Genomic DNA, 19,239 nt, shown 5'->3' on the forward strand with positions numbered 1-19,239 from the left:
ATTTTACTAGTTCATCAAATTTTCATATTTTCTCAAAAATAAGACTGATTTTAATAAAATTATGGAAAATAAGCAAATGGATTTCCATAGAAAATGAGAAATCTTGAAATTGCTTGACAATCTGCATTTTTATGCATATACAATCTCCTATGAAAAATTTACATGTACAAATGATAACTAGATTGAAATAAAGCATTGAAGAAAACCAATATGCGATGGGTATACACTGAACAAAAACTGTAGCGTTAACTATTGGGAATGATGGAGACCTGTAAAGAATAATGTGAGGGGGGTAAATTATGCCATCTGTTGTTTTGTTTTCCTTATTGTTTTTGTTTGTTTTTAATAACACAACTTAACCATTTGGCTTTTAATTTGTCACATTTCCCTGGTTAAGAACATCTAACAACTGTGAAGCTCTCAGTACTATTACATTTCTATTTTAATTTTCCATATGCTAAAATGACTACTACTTAATACCAATTAAGAACAATTAAAGCACAGACTATAATTACTATCACCCCTGGAAACTATAAAGCAGAACAAAATGTACCTTTCTATTAAACACAAATGAAGAAATTATAAAATGAAAAGATTCCTGAAACGAAACATCATTAAAGTGACACATTAATGCCTTGACATTATTTTACATTAACTTTCTCTTGCTGCTTCCCAAGAAGTCATCTCATTTCAAGGTGACATTATCCTCAATGTGAAATTTTCTGCTAGTAGGATTTTTGCCTGAAACATGACAGGCACACACTGTCACTCAGCTTCGAGTCCTTTTGCTTTGTTATTTGTTCTTTTACATTTGGCCTCATAGAGCGCTGGCCGTGGCCTGGGTCTGAGAGCAGTTTGCTTATTCAAGAGGCCCATCACACACACAGGCAGTGTACCCAAGGCTGCCTCATGTCTTTCCAGACCTCTCCCCAGATGCTCTAATGGTGCTTCACAGACTTAAGCCAGCAGAGAATTTTTGAGAAAAATAATACTCAAAGGTTGTTTCTAAAAATCAGCTCAAGGGGAAGAAAGAATAACAACTTTCAAGTTATTCATGAAATAATAAGTCATGTACACATCACCACTGAAATTATTTGCATATTAGATTGACAGTGTAAACTTTGTTTGTACGCACCATTTCAGGATAAACACAGAAAACACAGCTCCTGAGGGCTAAGGACTGAGGGCCCAGCTAAGGTCAAACAGAAAGTAAAGGACCAAAAGGGTCATTATCATGCTCGCCCAGGCCCCTGGGCAGTAGAGAGCAAGCTGGGAGGTAGTCTAGAGCCACTTAGACATTTTCAGTCTCTGCTGAAAATAGTAGCAGCATAAGAAGCCAAGAAACTGTATTTAAGTAAAGGAATCTCGTATTAAAAAAAAAAAACTTACAAAGATTGAGTATTGAATCAAAATATTTTTTCTTTAGTAGAATAAAAGTTAATTGCCATATTTCTTCCAGAAGACAGAGATGTGTTAAAATGAAAACCTGAATATATGAGCACAATGAGTTTTATAAGGAAATCCAATAAATCTGTGTTTAAAGTCACCAATTGTTTATTTTAAAGAGCACAAATTTTATAATTAACATATTTGTACCTTCCTTTGCCCTTAGCTGCCATTTTCTGTAGCTATTTTCAATTTTCTGCCCTATAAAATGTCTTGATATGATTAATATCTACCGCGTTTGTAACTGTTTTCTATTAATCACATTTGTTCTTCTTTTATCTTCCCCTCTTTTTCTGCCTTCTATGGTTTTAATTAAGCATTTTAAATGACTACATTTTTCTTCTCTTAGCATATTAATTATATCTCCTTTAAAATTATTTTTAGTAATTGTCTTTGTGCTTAAAATATACGTTTACAAATAATCCAAGTCTACTTTCAAATAACCTTACAACAGATAGTGCCAATTCTCCCCTCCCATCCTATAACATTGCTGTCATTCATTTCACTTGACCATATACTACAATCACCCAGTACATTGTGGTTATTACTACTTTGAAAAAATAGTCAACTATTCAATCAATTCATAATAAGGAAAACAGAATTTTATTTACTTTCTTTTACCCCTAATGCTCTTTCTTTCTTTATGCAGATCCAATTTTCTAACCCAGATAATTTTCCTTCTCTCTGAAGAATTTTTTAACATTTCTTGCAAGTCAGATCTACTGGTGACACCTTCCCTCAGCTTTTGCTCATCTTAGAAAGTCTTTCTCCTCCACTTTTGAAGGATAATTTTGCTGGACATACAATTCTAAGCTGCTGGGGGTTTTTTGTATCAACATTTTAAGTATTTCATGCTACTCTCCTCTTGCTTACATGGTTCCTGACAAAAAGTCTGATGTAATTCTTATCCTGGTTTCTCAACATGTAAGATGTTTTTCTGTCTAAATTTTTTTTGTGGTTGTTTGTTTTTTTGAGACAGAGTCTCACTCTTTTGCCGGGGCTAGAGTGAGTGCCGCGGCGTCAGCCTAGCTCACAGCAACTTCACGCTCCTGGGCTCAAGCAATCCTTCTGCCTCAGCCTCCCAAGTAGCTGGGACTACAGCCATGTGCCACCATGCCCGGCTAATTTTTTCTATGTATTTTTAGTTGTACAATTAATTTCTTTCTATTTTTAGTAGAGACTGGGTCTCGCTCTTGCTCAGGCTGGTCTTCAACTCCTGAGCTCAAACAATCCGCCTGCCTGAGCCTCCCAGAGTGCTAGGATTACAGGCGTGAGCCACCGTGCCCGGCCTCTCTAAAGATTTTTAAAAAGATTTTCTCTTTAAAGATTCTCTCTTTGTCTTTGTCTTTCCACAGTTTGAATGTGATATGCCTATGTGTACGTTTTCTGGTATTTAGCCTGGTTGGTGCTCTCTGAGCTTTCTGGATTTGTGGTTTAGTGTCTGTCATTAATTTCAGAAAATTCTCAGCCACTACTACTTATGATGTTTCTTCTCTTCCATTCTCTATTTTCCTTCTGGTATTCCCATTACATGCATGTACATCTTCTTATAATTGTCCCACAGTTCTGGGATAGTCTATTCTTTTTCTTCTTTTTTCTTTCATTCTTTTTTCTCTTTGCAATTTAGTTTGGGAAGATTCTATTGAAGAATCTTCAAGCTCAATGGTTCTTTCCTTGGCTGTGTCCAATCCACTGATGAGCTCATCAAAGGTATTCTTCATTTCTGCCACAAGATTTTTATTTCTAGCATTTTCTTTTATTTTTTTCTTAAGAGTTTTCATTTCTATACTTACATTACCTATCCATTCTCGCATCCTGTCTGCTTTTTCCATTAGGGCTCTTACCATGTTAATCACAGTTATCTCAAATTCCCTGTTTGATTAATTCCAAAATCTGTGTCATATACAAGTCGGTTCTGATGCTTGCTTTGTCTATTTCACATTGTGTTTTTTCTTGCCTTTTAGCATGCCTTATAATTTTTGGTAGAAAGCTGGGCATGATATATCCAGTAATAGGAACTATAATAACCAGGCTTTTAGTGTAGGTTTTATGTTAACCTGGCTGGGAGTTGGGCTGTGTTTAATACGTGCTGTACCTGTAAGTGCCAGAGGCTTCAGTTTCCTCCAGTGTCCTTGTCTTTGTCTTCCCTGTCATTTTGAGGTTTCCCTAGAAACTCTTTCTTAATTAGAGTCTGTGTCTTGCAGCTTGCTCAACTGTAATCCACTGTTACTTTATTTGATGTGGTGATAAGATGTTAAGGAGGGGAAGCATTCTATAATTTTATGATTAAATTTAGGGGTTTTTTTTAAATGGTCCTGGGTCCCTGGGCTGTGGCCTTCAGAAATGTTTCTTAGCCTTTTTTCCCCTTCCCCTTATGGGAGACAGAAGAGCTATAGGGGGCTGAGTTGTCTAATTGTCCTTCCTCCAGTTTAGATAAGGCTCTGGTAAAGTAGTTCTCTGGCTAGTAGGCCTTCGTTATAGAGAACAGAATATAACTAGGTGTATTTCAAAGTGGTTACTTTTCCCCCCTTCTCCCTGCCAGAAACATAAGGAAGTCTTCTCCATTCTTTATCATGACAGCCTGATGGAGCTTCTGGAAATGAAACCCATGAAAGGACTGGGGCTTCCCTAAAAGTAGACTCCTAAGAGTTTTTAGTTCTTAAGCTATTCTACACTAAGCTTCTAGCAATTCATTAGTTACTGTTTAAGTGCTCCTCTGAGTTAGTGACTCTACCAGCTTTGGATCCTGGTAGCGGATCTTGGCTATGATTCACTGATTCACTGTGATTCTCTGTACTTGCCTGTCTCTGCAGTTTCCAGGGTGACAGCTTGCCTTGTGGCCTCAGCTGTCCGATAGATCAAAGAAAAGTTGTTGATTTTCCGTTTGTTCAATTTTTTTTCCTTGTTGTAAGGATGGGAGTGATGACTTTCAAGCTCTTTAGATGTCAAATCTGAAACCAGAAACCTGGTTTCTCTAGAGTATGTCATTGATTTGAAGCTGACTAATATCCCTTTAGAAAATATAAAGATATCTAACATTTATTAACAAACTGCTTTTCACCCATACTACCTCCTTGAATCTTCATGGTCACCTCAGGAAAACTACTTTTTCTCCCTGCCCTTCATTTTCTTTATCTGTAATAATAGAGCTTATTTCATGGGCTTATTTTAACACATTAACTGCCATGTGAATTGTATTTAACTCACGCTGGTTTTGAGCCAGGGCCTCTGTGTTTCATGAGTCACATGTCTCTTCACCTTGGGAGCCGAGTAAACTCACGCAAACAAAACAATAAAAAAATAACAAATTTTTCATTAAATTAGAAAGGATCATTTTGTTTTTGAAGTTTTTATTCTATTTTTGTAATAAAACACTGTGGTCCCAAGGCAAAAATTTTTTTTCTAGTGTAGCAGTTTAAAGACTACATGTATTAATTTATGTAAAGCATTTAAAACAGTGCCAGACACCCAGTAATAACTATATGTTAAATGTCACCTAAACATAGTTATAGTACAGCTTTATTTTTCCTACTTATATAGATGACAAAAAAGTTCAGAAAAATCAAGCAACTTATTGGAAGTTACAGGAAGGGTTTGACTGGAAGTCAGATATGAATCCAAATCTTGGATAATTTCTTTTGCTATAGCGCAGCTGTCTCTGCCCTCACCCCCAATCTTACTCCATTTTATTCAACAAATGCCTAAGAAGGATCCAAGCATGCACGCCAGGCACTGTGCTAGCTGCTGGGAATAAAAAAGAAGAAAAATTCCACAAGCTGTTCCTTCAAGGAGCTCACAGTTCATCAGAAGAAAAAATATGGACGCAAGTAACTTAAAACAATGTCACAAGGCCAATGACCGAGAGAAGAACAGGAAATCCTGAGAAGACCTTGCACCTAGGGGAAGGAAGGGGCTCTGAGAAGTCTTTCTAGATGAGCTGACATTTGATTTCAATCTCAACAGCCATGCATGATAGTAGGGAAAGCAGGAAGATGTCTGGAGTGTGGCCTGGAGTGTGGCTGTGATTCTGCAACTTCAAAATCCCCAGGAGAGCTTGTGGAAACACAAACTGCTAAATCCTACCCTAGTTCCTGAGGCTCAAGAATTTGCATTTCTAATGAGCTGCTTGAGGCAAAGCAAAACAAAAAGTTAAGAACTAGTAAGAGATGAAGTGGGAGGTGGACAGGAGGCGGATCCTGGATAGAAAGTTCTGCTGTGTGAAGAAGTCCAGGCTTTATTTATTCTGAAAGCCACTGGGGAAAGACTGAGTGAACGTTTTAGTCTGCTCAGATTGACCATGAAATATGATTGCTATTTTTGGAAAATAGCCCAAACATGGAAAACTAACAGGAGGAGGCAAATGTGACAGTAATCCAGGTAAGAGCTGATGAGGTTTGAAGGAAGGAACACAGCAGGAACAGAGCAGGAACAGGAACAGAGCAGAAGAGAGCAACTGAAGAGATTTATGCTACAGAATCAGTGGACTTGGTGACTGGCTGGCTACAGGAGATGTGGGGAAAGGCAAGGCAATCTTGGAAGACTGAATGGAGAGTGGTACTGTGACATAGTCGTCACCCCTCCTCTCATAGATATGGAAGGGAAATAGTGAGACTGGGGAATAAGTAACAGAGGGAATGGCCTGAAAAAATGGCTGTCTCTTTAAAAAATCCTTCACTCCTTATTTGAGAATTAAAACCTGCATCCCTTCCTCAGGCCAGTGGTTAGGAGGGGCAGGGTAAGTCTTTTATTTCTGCTAAAGGAGAAGGCTCATCCCAGACCTGGTAAAGGGAGGTCCAGGTGGAGGTCCTGAGATTGATGGGACTGTAGTTGAACAGTATTTGCCTGAAGCTGAGAGCCCATCCTTTAAAAGCTCTGTATTTTGGCTTATTATTAGGATGATGGCTTTTTAGACAGGAGTCTCCATCCTCCTCCTTTGCTGACAAAGTAATAAAATGTCTCTTTCCTCTCTCCCCAAAACACTTGTCCTCATTTTTCTGATTCAGCCTTGTGAACAAGTGCTGAGGTTTGGATAACAGTACCACCAAGAAAAGAGAATAAAGTGAGGATGAAAAGACTTCAAAGAGTCCCCAAGTAACACCACAGTGTGGATGGAAGAGGCTTTTTCAGATGTGAAAATATGAGCACACCCAAAATGGAGAGAGAAGTAGCCATAGAAAGAGAAGGGTGAACACATCGAAGAGCAAAGGAATGGCTTGCGCGGCAGGTTTCCAGCACGGGGCAGAGAATATGCGGTCAAAGCCACCAGTGAATGGCTGGGCTTGTAAGGGCGAGATGCTTATCATCCTCTGAGTTTGTCAGAAAGGAGGAAGGAATGCCTGTGGATTTAGATATATTTATAGACGAATATGGTGAAATGAGATCTCAATAATACCTTAATTTTTTTTTTTTTTTTGGAGACAGGGTCTAGCTCTGTCACCTGGGCTAGAGTGCAGTGGTGTCATCACAGCTCACTGCAACCTCAAACTCCTGGGCTCAAGTGATCCTCCTGCCTCAGCCTCCTGAGTAGCTGGGACTACAGGTGCATGCCACAATGCTTGGGTAATTTTTAAATTTTTTGTAGAGACAGGGTCTCTCAGTTGCTCAGGCTCATCTTGAACTCCTGGCTTCAAGGGATCTTCCTGCCTTAGCCTCCCAAAGTGCTAGGATTATAGACGTGAACCATTATGCCTGGCCAATACTTTAAATTTTTTTGATGAAGAAAGGAGGAATGTTTTTGAACTAAGATAAAATCCTACCCTCAGCCAAGGGTGTCCCAGAGAAACCTTAACACTGAGTTCCCAGCCGTGACAGGGTGGGAGGTGAGACACGCCTCCTCATACCCCCCTTCCTTGCTAACAGCCATCAGTTCTTTTTCCCTAAGGGCTAAACAGAAACAAATCTCAGGGTCCAGACCAGCATTCTTGCCCATAAGAGATCACCAACCCTGGAGTGGTTTCACCCAGACTACAGAGCATGCACAGAGAAGTTTTTCATGTCCTCTATTTCATAATTTGACATCAGAGGGCCACCATTTTCTGAATATGGACCCCATAAAAGGGCATAAAGCTAGAATGTGTAGGCATATGTTCTCCTTTCATAAATATTCATGACTCCTATAGCTTGTTAAATATGTATATTTGGCCACTCCACTCAGCATATATTCCTTTCCCATCTTCGTCCCTCCCTTCAAGCGAGAAGCATGTGTTTCTGGCTTCTGGCTAGAGGCTCTGCTTCCCAGGCAGTTGGAATGGCCACCCACAGGCTGCAACCTTTTATGAGAAATAAAGCTCTCCTTTCCAAATATATAAGCCATGTCATTTTCTTCAGTTAACAGGTTCTATCTGTTGAGGATGAAGGGGAGGGAAGTTGTACAAACTGACATTCAGTTTCACACATTCTCCAAAGGACCATCAGGAAGTTAACTATGCTAAAGCTCTGGCATGTTGATGTTGTCAGAATGTTATTTTATTCCACTTAAATTGCATGACAAGTTTTAGTCCTCCTTATTTTATTCCTCCCCCAGTTATGCATTATGACAGCAGTGATCATAAGAACATGAGATAATGTGGGGGAAAAAGTTATGTAAAATAACAAAGTACTGTTCATATGTTCAGAACTATTATTAACACATTTCAAATGTGAATTTCTTATAATCAAGCTACGGAATCTTTAATACCTTTTGCAGAGCTTCTTCTGTCTTTTCAGGGTTTGTTTTTAGGGCTTGAGAAGCATCATACATAGGAATTGGCATAAATCTCAATGTATAGTTCCTAGAAAAAGGAGAAAATAATATACTCATTTAAAAATACTTCCTATTACCTTAATTCAGCACTCTTTTTTTGAAATCCAAACAGATAGTTGCAGGAGTAGCTTAGAAAATTTGAAATCACCAGATCTTAAGCCCCTAGATTGCAGACTAGCCTTGTTAATATCCCCATGTACATCACCACAGGAAACCTTTTAATTCATACTGTCTTGCAGAACTGACACAACTTTGGGAATTCAGTTTTGAATTATGTCATGGACAGAATTTTCACACTGGGGACTAGAAAGATGGACTGAGAGAAGCCTAGAAAAAAAAGTCCAGCATCAACTTGCCATGTGGGTTTTTGTAATTGGTAGAGGAAAAGAAAAATAAAATAAAAACAAAACATTTGCATGCAAAGTAAGGCTATTAGCATCCACAAAATAGTCTATTCAGTCTCTAGGATCCTTTAAATTAGCAGTCCCCAACCTTTTTGGCACCAGGGACCCTCAGCTTGTTTTCCTGCAACTAATGCCAGGCTGATCAGACAGGAGGCGGAGCTCAGGCGATGATGCAAGTGAGAGGAAGCAGCTATAAATACAGATGAAGCTTGGCTCCCTCACCTGCTGCTTCCCTCCTGCTGTGCCTCCAGGTTCCTAACAGGCCATGGACTGGGACGGTCCATGGCTGGGGGGTTGGGGACCACACCTTTAAATAAACAAATCCAAGACAAGGGATCACTTCTGTAAGAGCTCTTGGGAAAGGGTGTGCTACCCGACTGGATGCCCTGATCTCTGCAGGTCCCTTCAGTTTCCCCTCTGCAGGTCCTTTCAGTTTTCTATGAACAGTCGAGTCCACCAGGCTCAAGAAACCAAGTGAAACAACTATGGAGTGCTGTGTCCGTATATTATCTCATTGCTATTGGCAGGCAGATTAGACAAGAGTGCAGGGGTGAGTCGTTTCTGTGTGGGGAGAACACAAAGAACTCTGAATCTGGTCCCTGGCCTTTGATCCTGACTCTGCTACAAACTTCTATGTGCCCAGAGGACCACTAACACCTGCTCTCCTACTGCAAACTCCTGCAGTAGCATTGTCTTTTCTTCCCCACCCCAAAATGCATCTGTTCCTTTCTACAACACGACACTCAGAAAGAATGTCCTTTTGGGCCACTTGAGGGCAACTGGGACATTGGAATTGCACAGCCAGCTGCCTTGTTTAGGCCTCTAAACCAACAGCAGCACTCACAGTGTGCCTCTCAGGCATCTTTAGATGATATCCACTGGAAGAGTAAATTAACAGCTAATTCCTAAAATAAGGCACTAACAATGAAGAAATAATAAAGAAAACAAATAATCACCTTAATAATAGTAATAGTCTAGATGGATATTGTTTAATGGAAAAAAATATTTGGCCAGTCCAACTTATAGGGTGGTTTCATGTAAAATAATCAAAGAGAAAGCTGTAATTTCTATAACTTTAATTTTTATCTTTGCTTTTTTTAGCAAAATTGTTTTTGTTTGCCTTAAGAGGAGCCAGCCAACTGAAACAAAAAAACAATGTCTTTTTTACAGCCTTGGAAATTTTCCTTTTCCTTATCCAATTTTTATCACGTTACAGATCAGCCTAGTTTATTTAAACCAAATGAGATTCTGAAGCACTGGCATCTTGGAGAAGATCCGAGGAGCCCTATCATCAATCTGGAAATGTGGGGAATTGGGTGTGCATGCTCCCAGCTTCTCCCAGACAGTGGTCTGGGCTGGCAGTCTACAGCAACATAACGGTGGCAACTGTGTTGTTAGCACCCAAATGCAGCTAAATGTAAACAAATGTTCCCATTCGAGGTTTTGTGGCACAGCAGGAGTAACCATAGGTGGTTCAGCAGTCATGGATGGCTCTGGGGAGAGGCGGCCATGGTGACTAAATGGCGGAAGCTGCCTTACTCAGACTTAGTGATGGCCTAAGGTCAGCAGAGAGAAAGGGCCGAGGGGCTGAGTCTTTGTGATTTTGTAGTGCAACAACTTTGACCTCCCGGCTAAAAAGTAGAGCCACGGGATCTGGAATCAGAAGGCACTTAGAGATCATTTACTCTAATCCTCTCACTTTATGAAAAAAAGAATTAATCAGAGAGGTAAAATGCTTTGATAGAGATCATAGGCTTGTTGGTGACAGAGCTGAAGACTGAATGGAGGACTCCTAATTCCTGGTCTAGGAAATGTTTGGCATGAGAGACCCTCTCAGGAGGCCTCACATATAAAAGGAATCTGGAGAAACACAGAATAATGAGCACTTCCTCCCCTTTCCCAGCGAAATGGCTTCTATGCTAATAGTCTCTTATTTCCCACCCACATTTTATAGCATCTCGTTTTTAATGCTATAAATCTCTTTTTTTTTTTTTTTTTTTTTACCATTTCTGCCTTTATAAATATGAGGATTGAAAAGCCCAGAAAGAACCAGATTCCTAGTATTATTTTCAGCCATGGCTAGTATTGCTATTTCCTCATTTAGTTTACTAGGAAAGTAAATTTGACAATAAATAATAATTGCACACTTCAGTTACTGAAGTAATAAAGGAAACCTTTTATAGTAATGAGACAGAGTTAGCACTGGGCTTACCACTCACCAATTTCACCTTTATTTTCTGGACCCCAGCTTTCTTCTCCCAAGTGGATTCAAAGCTGTTACAACAGGCAAAAGAGCAAGAGCCAATGGAAACAGACCATGAAACCACAAAGGGGAAAGCAAACAAGGCAAGCATCATGTGGCCCTTTCCCAGAATCTTGTTTAATCCTCACAGCAGTGCAGTGTCTTTGACAGAACAGGCATCTCTGCCCTCATTTTATACCTTCTCCCACCAGGAGAAAGTCAGTATCTTCCAAGATCCCATAGCTGGTCAGCAACAGACTAAACTCAGACCCACATCTTCTGATCCCCAATCTTTCTTTTACCCCACAGATAACACAGACTCCACTGTTTCTTCTGTATTTTTCCAGAAAGAACTCCTAATTAAAACTTACTTTTCCATAGCAACAGCTATATCTTGAAAGCCTTGTGCAGTGATGTTGTTCTTGTCCCATATCACAGTCCTGTTTGCAAACCAAATCATATAATGATCAGACACTTAGGAATGGAGGAAATGATTCTCCCATTGAATGTAAACCTACTATAGGCAACACTGTCTAGATATTTCAACACAGCAGCATTATGTGAGTGAGGAATAATGTTCATCTTCATTTCGAACAAAACAAGGATGAGCATTTCTCCCAACATTATATTCTTAACACATTTACCACTCGAGTAGTGTGGAAAAACTGTATTTAAAAGCAATAGCACAAACATTAAATTATCATAATTTTACCTAACTTTTACTAGCCAGAAAACTCTAAAATCTGATTTCTCTGATATTCTCCCAATTGCATTCTAGTATTCATGTCTGAGGCTGAAGCTATTTACAAAAGATGCTAAACAGTCCCAAGCCCAACATAAAGGATTTCAGCTACCGAGATTTTTTTTTTCCCATTCTAAAACACTAGACAAAATCTGTCATTTTTCCTTATGTTTTCATCATTTCCCTGACATGGTATAATTAACAATCCTAGGAACTTTAATCACTCTGCTGGCAAAATCTATTACTATAAATAGGAGGTTATTTACTTTTTAAACACAAAATCTATTTTGGAAGAAAAATATCATTTTACCTTCAGAATGAGTATACCTCAGAGGTATTATAGGATTTGCCAGTTTACCCTGACACATAAAATAGATTTGTTTGGATGATCCCAGCCACACAACTGGTATTGTTTTGTCTTTCTAATCTCAATGACCTTCTTTACGTATATACTGACCTTCCAAGAAATCACTGTGGTTTTTGCTTTTGGTTTCAGTTTAGACAGAAGGTTGAGACTCTGTCTTATGCCAGAGCCTAGGGAAATATCACATAAGAGCCCTTGAGAAACAATGAGGAATGAATTAACTCTTCATTCACCAGACTCCTGGACTAGGTAGCAACCCCCATCTCTCTGAATGATGGATGGCACTGGGGTGATTGTGTAGTGAGTCCTTAGGAAAAGCCACGTTTGGGAAACACGATGGATGAAAACCACTAAACAGAACAGCAACCAGCGTGAACCTGCCTTTGGACCAGTGGATCTCTTATGCCCCTCGTGTTTTAAGTCTTTATATTGGCAGGGCTGGGAGGCGGAGATAAGACCCTGGGCTCACAGGCAAGTACAGGAAAACCCCTGGTGTCATTACTTCACACTGCCTGGCTCTGCTCACTTAGTGCTGGCTCCAAAACCCTCCTTGCTTCTTACTGCCTTTACCCACACATCAGTCAGCTGTCAGCACTGGTGTGAAACAGGAAACTGTGACAGTTCTGAATCAGGTTTTACCCACAACAAAAATATAAGACAACAGTTTGAAGGATTTCCTGTGTCTAAATTTGGGAATGCCCTCCCCACTATTCTGACAAGTCTTGATGTTGTCGCCTCTGCTTCCCAGCTGGCCTCATGGGAAGCACAGGCTTCCCTCAGGCACAGATGCTCTCCAACGCGTGCTGTTCAGAATCTGCTCCAGACCTTCCTCACGAGGAGCAACCACTCGTGAGGGACGGGGGCAGCAGCTGCCTACCTGAGCTTGGTGTTGATCTGCAGTGCTTTGGCCAGCATCTTTGCTCCCATGTCCCCCATTCCGTTCCCACTAATGTCCACTTTGGTCAAGGAGGTGTTGCTTCCCAGGGCATTGATGATGATGGTGACCTCGGTCTTGAGTTTTGAGTCAGCCAGAGACAAGGACTGCAGAGGCTGTGGAGCAAACAACACACAGCACTCAACAGTCTCATCAAAGAGACAACCCAGTTCGTGGAGAATCACAGGGCATGGACCCACTGCACAGGGTCTGATTTTGGAACTGCTGCCTAAAAGACATTGATGGATGGAACCACAAGGTTCTGGCATAAAATGGACCTCTAGAGTCAAACTTGGGAGAACTTGTGTTTTAATGCTCAATACCTGCTGCTTCTGAGGGAAGCCATGGAAGACATGTAGGGTGACAAGTGCCAGCTCTGTTTGAGTGGAGGAAAGGATGAGATAAATCAAAACATGACACACAAATTTCTTAGCTTCAATTATGATTATGTTATTTCTTTTTACCCATTTCATTTTTTTATAAGGTGAAATGACACATTAAAAATATAAATAGTGGATGAAAGCATAAGAAAAGCTAGCCAATACTAATAATAGGTGAATACTGAACAATTATTATGTTTATTTAGCTACTGTTTAAGATTTTTGAATGTATTAATTCACTGAATCTTCGCAGTAACCCAACGCTTAGGTGCTATGGCTATCCCTATTTCCTAAAAGAGAAACAGGAAAGTGACTCAATCAAGGTCACATAATTAGAAAGTACCTGAACTAGAATTCAAATCCAGATGAGATCTGGTTCCAGACTTCATGCTGTCAATCCTATACAACATTCCCTCATTAGCTTATTCTAGATCTTTTTGATCAGCACCCCTTATATCTTTTAAATATCAATCAGAAGATACACCTACAACTTAAAAAGGCACATTTGTGTGACCTTTTATTTTACCATAAACTGTATTGAGAATCCAAACCAGCCCACTCACTGTCCATTTAAGTCAGAGACTGAAAGCCACTCTGCCTGAGGCAGGTTTTGATTGGACTGCATAGTATCTGACAAAAAACAAAAAAAAAAAGAAAGGAAGAAAAGAAAGAAAAAAAGAAAATAGGCTCCGTACTTATACCCAGGCTTGCTACACTTTTTTATGTTGTCTTCCTAACCCTGTGGTCATTTGAGTTTGTAATCCTAGATTTAAACCATAACTCAATTAATGAAGTGGCTGAGAATTCCAGGTTAACCATGTTGAACCAATATGGCTAAATGTTCAGACCTCCCTGGGAGATCTGGATGTCTTCTGGGTTGGCTGGGGTGGTCTATATTGTTCTACACACACAAAACAATTCTATATGCTTATTGCATAAGCAACTCTGGCATTACAGGGAGGTGGATGTTGGAAGGATTATTTATGACCAAGTTCCCATGGTGGCCGGTAGGATTGGGACTCTCAAGATGTGTCTGGTGGTCTACATGATGGTCCCACACACAGCCTGGGGTGTATGTATGTTCATTAGACCACTCAATATTGACTTCCAAAGCAACACCTGTGGGAGGCGCATCTACCCAAGGGGCAGTAGGAGACAGGATCAGGGTGTTGATGGTTTTAAGACTCAGATATTGACAAAGCATCACTATGTGTTTGGTTAGTACCAAGTGACTATACTTACAGCCCTTATTACCTAAAATTGACCATGGTTTCCAAATTTAATACATTTATGGTAAGATCAAAAGGTAATACTGTATTAATTAGAATCAAATTTATAAAAGTAAAATGGCCTGCTAAGTGCTAAGGCCATTAAAACCTTAGCCAAAAAGCCTGCATATGTTTAGACTCAGGTAAGTTTAGTGAGGTTGCTTCAATTTTCTTAACATCCTACATTCAGGTAAATGGAAAAGACAACTAAAAATGCTTCAGACTTAGGAAACAATATATTAAATAAAAACAAATGTAGTATTGCTTTAATATAAAGATGTAATCACATCTCTCATCATTTCAATAATCTCTATTCAACTACTACAACAATGATGTATTATGGCTTCTTCATAATATTGGAAAACTGCCAACTCTTCAAGCTAGTGAATGCCAAATCTAGTACAATATTCAAATTCTAATACACCCCAGTTAACACTTAAAAATAATAGGCAGAGTCATTAATGCAAACAGAACAGCCTGGATTGCATGCATATTTATAAGGTCATCCCTCCTTGATTTATTGTACTTCCACGTAACATGACTATTTGAAATCTTACTATTTCTTTTTCATAGTTGAACATGCTTAATCTGAAAATCTGTCTCCTGGCTATAGGCACTGCCAAGAGAAACGCATTTTGTTCTCTTGGTTACAACATGGGCTTGTATGTAATACTTCAGAACACGTTTCCCTGGCATCTTGGCCAGTCAATCCCATGATTTGGGGTGCAGCAGCCTGAAAACCACTGTCTCTAGTGGGAGGTGACACTGGAACCCCCAGAGGTGTCTAGATTTTTCAACTTAAGGTAATGTGCCACACTGAGTGAATAAGGAATTCCATGGGACTATCAAAGAACAAGCTCTACAAACACAAGGTCAGAAGGTAAAAAGAAAATTACTTTTATATATATGTGTGTGTGTGTACATATATAAAACTCTTAAATAAATAAAACAAAAAATGAACTTAATTGTACCAGTTATCATGTGCAGTCACAAGACTCAACTCCTAATCATTTTAAATTGTTTTGCACATCATTGATTCAGAAATAGGAAAAAAAAAAGAAGGTAATTGCTTTCTAAAAAAGCTACCTACTTTTCAGTGACATGAATATAAAAAGCTTTTCATTGTACAGCATTATTAGCTACACACTATTCAAATTTATAACTTGACAGAATTCACATTAACATACCAAACTTTATCATCTGCAAATGTGTTTTTAGGTGTGTTTTAACTATCAAAATTATCTTTAAGTAAGAGACTTCCAAAATTATAGAAACAGTTTGAAGATCCTTGTATAATAAGAAAAATATGAAATTAATAAATATACTTTACATAAAATATAAATTTTCCTAAAATATGTACTAAGAAACATTTTGGGATGAACATTAAGTATAATTCTGCAATATTAGTTTCCCCAATTTTTTAAAATTGGGCCAATACTGGGAAATCAGAAACCAAAAACATCTCCCTTACAATGTGGCTGAGATAAAAAAAAAAAAGAAAAGAAAAGAAAAAGAGAAACCAAATAAAGCAGTGATGTAAAGTCAAATTAAATATGTAAAACAAACAGCATAAACTCTGAAAAGTATAAATTACATTCTAATTATACCCTTAATTTTAATAACCCAGCCTAAGAATAACAAAATGTGGGGTTTATTAGCAAATGAGGACAAGGAGAAGTACCTGAATTCATTAAATAATGAATTTCATTTTCTAGCCCACAGGTTAAAAATTATATCCACACAATGAAGAGGCAAGAGAACAGGACTCTCTCCTGCCCATCGGCTCAGAGCCCCAAAGCAGTGTGGGCAGAGGCAAGTTGGGAAGAGGTCCCAGCATTCATTCCCCCTGGCCCTTTACCTTTCTCAGAAAAGGCAGCTTACAGTTGTAATAGCATTTGCTATTTCCTGGTATGAACTCAAAAGGGAAATTGATACTTTTTCAAAATGTACATATCTCACTTGTTTAATATAAAAATTCATCCTCATGAGCTGTAAAAGTAACTATAACAAAATGTGAATAATGTGACTCTTCATAGTAGGAATACAAACTGATTTAAGTTTTAGGTGTGGTGACCAAATAGGACTTTGAAAGGAAAGGGACAAAAACCTTAAAAAGCATCAGTAAAATACAAGATGTGACAGACGAGCTCTAAACTAAATGGATTCATGGTAGAGTGCTTCTTACTTTGTCCATAAAATATCTTTTCTTTTTCTAATGCATTTTAAAGGGTAGCAAGATATGATACTATCTGAAGTTAAACTTCTTTACCCTGAACTAAGTCTTGGTCAGCAGTAACTAAAGGGGATAAAAATACAAGGAGAATTACTAGAGCTCAAGAAGCAATTTAGGATGGAGGAAAACTTCCTTAGTCTCTTGGAGTTCTGCAAATTATTAGATGAAATTCAAACTAGCAATATGATATTTCTTAGCATTATATAAGGTCATAAAGTCAACTAGGTTGTAAAAATTCATGCCTACAGATTAGTTTAATAACTGAAGTTAGGAAATAGTAAGGCTAATTAAAAGATAGGCTCAGGAGTCAACTTATACTTCTTTTAATCTATTACGATCTTCCTTTACTTGGTGGTGAGTTGAATGAAGAATAAGTAAATTTTTAAATACATTCTATAACTCTACTAAAACATAAATATTTATTCCATTTTTTAAAAAAAAAAACAGTAATAGAAAATGTACACATAGATAAAATTATCTGAAAGCATTTTGGCATTAACCCAGTAGAAATAATCAGTAAGAATGGCAATAACAAAAGATTTTAGGCAAAAGTGTTTAAAATAATACTCACTGATTCTTCATCTTGAATCATCTGTACTAAGTTGTCCAATACAGGTGTCAGATTTCTAAAGAGATTTTAAAGATGTGGACAGTAGAATCAAATCAAAAGCTTTCAGGAGGCTGGTTATTTTCATCATTGTCATATAAAAAAATTCAAAACTCTTACTTGGATTTCATATTATTAAAATTTCTGCCTAACGCCAGGTGTTGTATTGATCTGTTTTTACCGAGCCACACTATTAAGGTAGATAGGTCAGATTCTAAACCTGGAAAGAATCAGAGTAAGTAGAGCATCAAAACACATATGTATAAATGAATTCTCAGCTGGAACACAATTAAGCAAAGGTGACATGCAGTTGGATGACTTCCTTTACCATCTGAAGGCCCTGGGATTCTCATCTTTTATTTTCAAAAGTACTCTTTGCTCTCTTTTCATGTCCTATTATTTCACAGGGATAAACCCATTCTCTACAAAGACTTATCTAAATCTCTTATACAATCAGTGGCTAAACGCAGTCAGCAGGAATTGGGAATGAATAATGGCGGAAAGTTTCATCTCTCCCCATCACTTTGTGAGAGAAGATTCCAACATAGTGTTCACTGGGAAGTAACCGAAGTTAAAGTTGTCTATGAAAATTTAACAGGCTCATCCTAACATGCTACTACAATCCGCAGAAATAAAGCTATTGAAATAAGCTTCCAAATAAATAAATAAGAGTAAAATTTCACTGTCACCAAGCATGCAAAAGGTTAACCTTTATCAATGTACTGATAATATTTTTTTAGCTGAGTGAGTTGTTTTACTGCATAGATCTTGCATATTTGGCCATGGAATCAACTTAGTAAGACTTTGGCAGAAATTTATTCTATAAATAAAGTCTATTGTTAAATTTAAAAGCCCTATTAGTCAAGAAATGAAGTAATATGTTTACTTTAAGATGTTGTCTAGATTAGGGTGGGAGATTATTTTCCCTTTACTAACTTGCTTCGAATAATATTTCGGTTTCTTTTCTTTTCTGATTTCTGACTTACCATTGTCAGAGATGTCTAAGCTGGTGATGTTGTGGATTTCAGCGATGCAGCCTTCTAATACTTGAGCACCTCCTGATCTCAGCTAGAGAAACACAAGCCAAACACAAGGTAAAGTCTTCACCCTACTAAAAGTGTAATCAAAAAAAAATTAAAAATAGGAGAGAGATAGTCTTAAAACAAACTTAGTACCAAAGAAAAAGTGAAAGCTTATCAACTCCAAAAAAGCTATCATCAATGGTAAAGAGTCAATCACTAGTCACTGCTGCTGTTGTGTGTGTGTTTTGGTTTTTTTCTGCAACCTCAAACTCTTGGGCTCAAGTGATCCTCCTGTCTCAGCCTCCCAAGTAGGTGGGACTACAGGCGTGCACCACCACACCCAGCTAATTTTGCTATTTTTTGTAGAGATGGGGTCTCACTCTTGCTCAGACTGTTCTCGAACTCCTGGCCTCAAGCAATCCTCCCACCTCAGCCTCCCAGATTACTAGGATTATAGGCATGAGCCACCACAACCGGCCCCATCATTGCTGCTATTTTCTGTATTACATGATCCAAAAATAGAACCTAAAATCATTATGGAAAAATACAGAGAAAAAAGATGTAGACCACTGAGGCCCACTACTAGCAAGATAGTGTGTGTCAATCCAGAAGAACTTTCTTCATTTTTGACTTTTGGAAATCTAACAAATCCCTTTTATACATGAGAAAATCACTGTTTATTTAATTATTGCTGATTTCAAAGTATACAGAGTCCATTGAAGTAGCTGCCAAACAACCAAATGAGACTTACTTTGAATGTCACACACTTCAGGAAGGACCCAACCCTAACTGTTCTATAGAAATGAGTGTGAGGTCTCACTACTATAAAGCAGGTACTAGATAATTAAAAGTGAT

The 19,239-nt window shown here is 38.4% G+C and overlaps 1 protein-coding gene across 2 annotated transcripts in view; it reads right to left on the bottom strand.

Annotated features, from left to right (window-relative positions):
- LRRC16A (leucine rich repeat containing 16A) overlaps positions 1-19,239 on the bottom strand; it is a 341,663-nt gene that overhangs the window by 98,052 nt on the left and 224,372 nt on the right. For both annotated transcript variants that reach the window (XM_012638672.1, XM_012638671.1), the window contains exons 18-23: positions 18,349-18,430; positions 17,483-17,582; positions 17,327-17,381; positions 12,818-12,990; positions 11,206-11,274; positions 8,123-8,216 (exon numbers count right to left, since the gene is read on the bottom strand). In XM_012638672.1, the coding sequence (XP_012494126.1) occupies positions 8,123-8,216; positions 11,206-11,274; positions 12,818-12,990; positions 17,327-17,381; positions 17,483-17,582; positions 18,349-18,430 (573 nt within the window). The remainder of the gene's footprint in view (positions 1-8,122; positions 8,217-11,205; positions 11,275-12,817; positions 12,991-17,326; positions 17,382-17,482; positions 17,583-18,348; positions 18,431-19,239) is intronic.

Source organism: Propithecus coquereli, unplaced genomic scaffold, assembly GCF_000956105.1.
Source record: "Propithecus coquereli isolate 6110/MARCELLA unplaced genomic scaffold, Pcoq_1.0 Scaffold131, whole genome shotgun sequence".
NCBI lineage: Eukaryota > Metazoa > Chordata > Mammalia > Primates > Indriidae > Propithecus > Propithecus coquereli.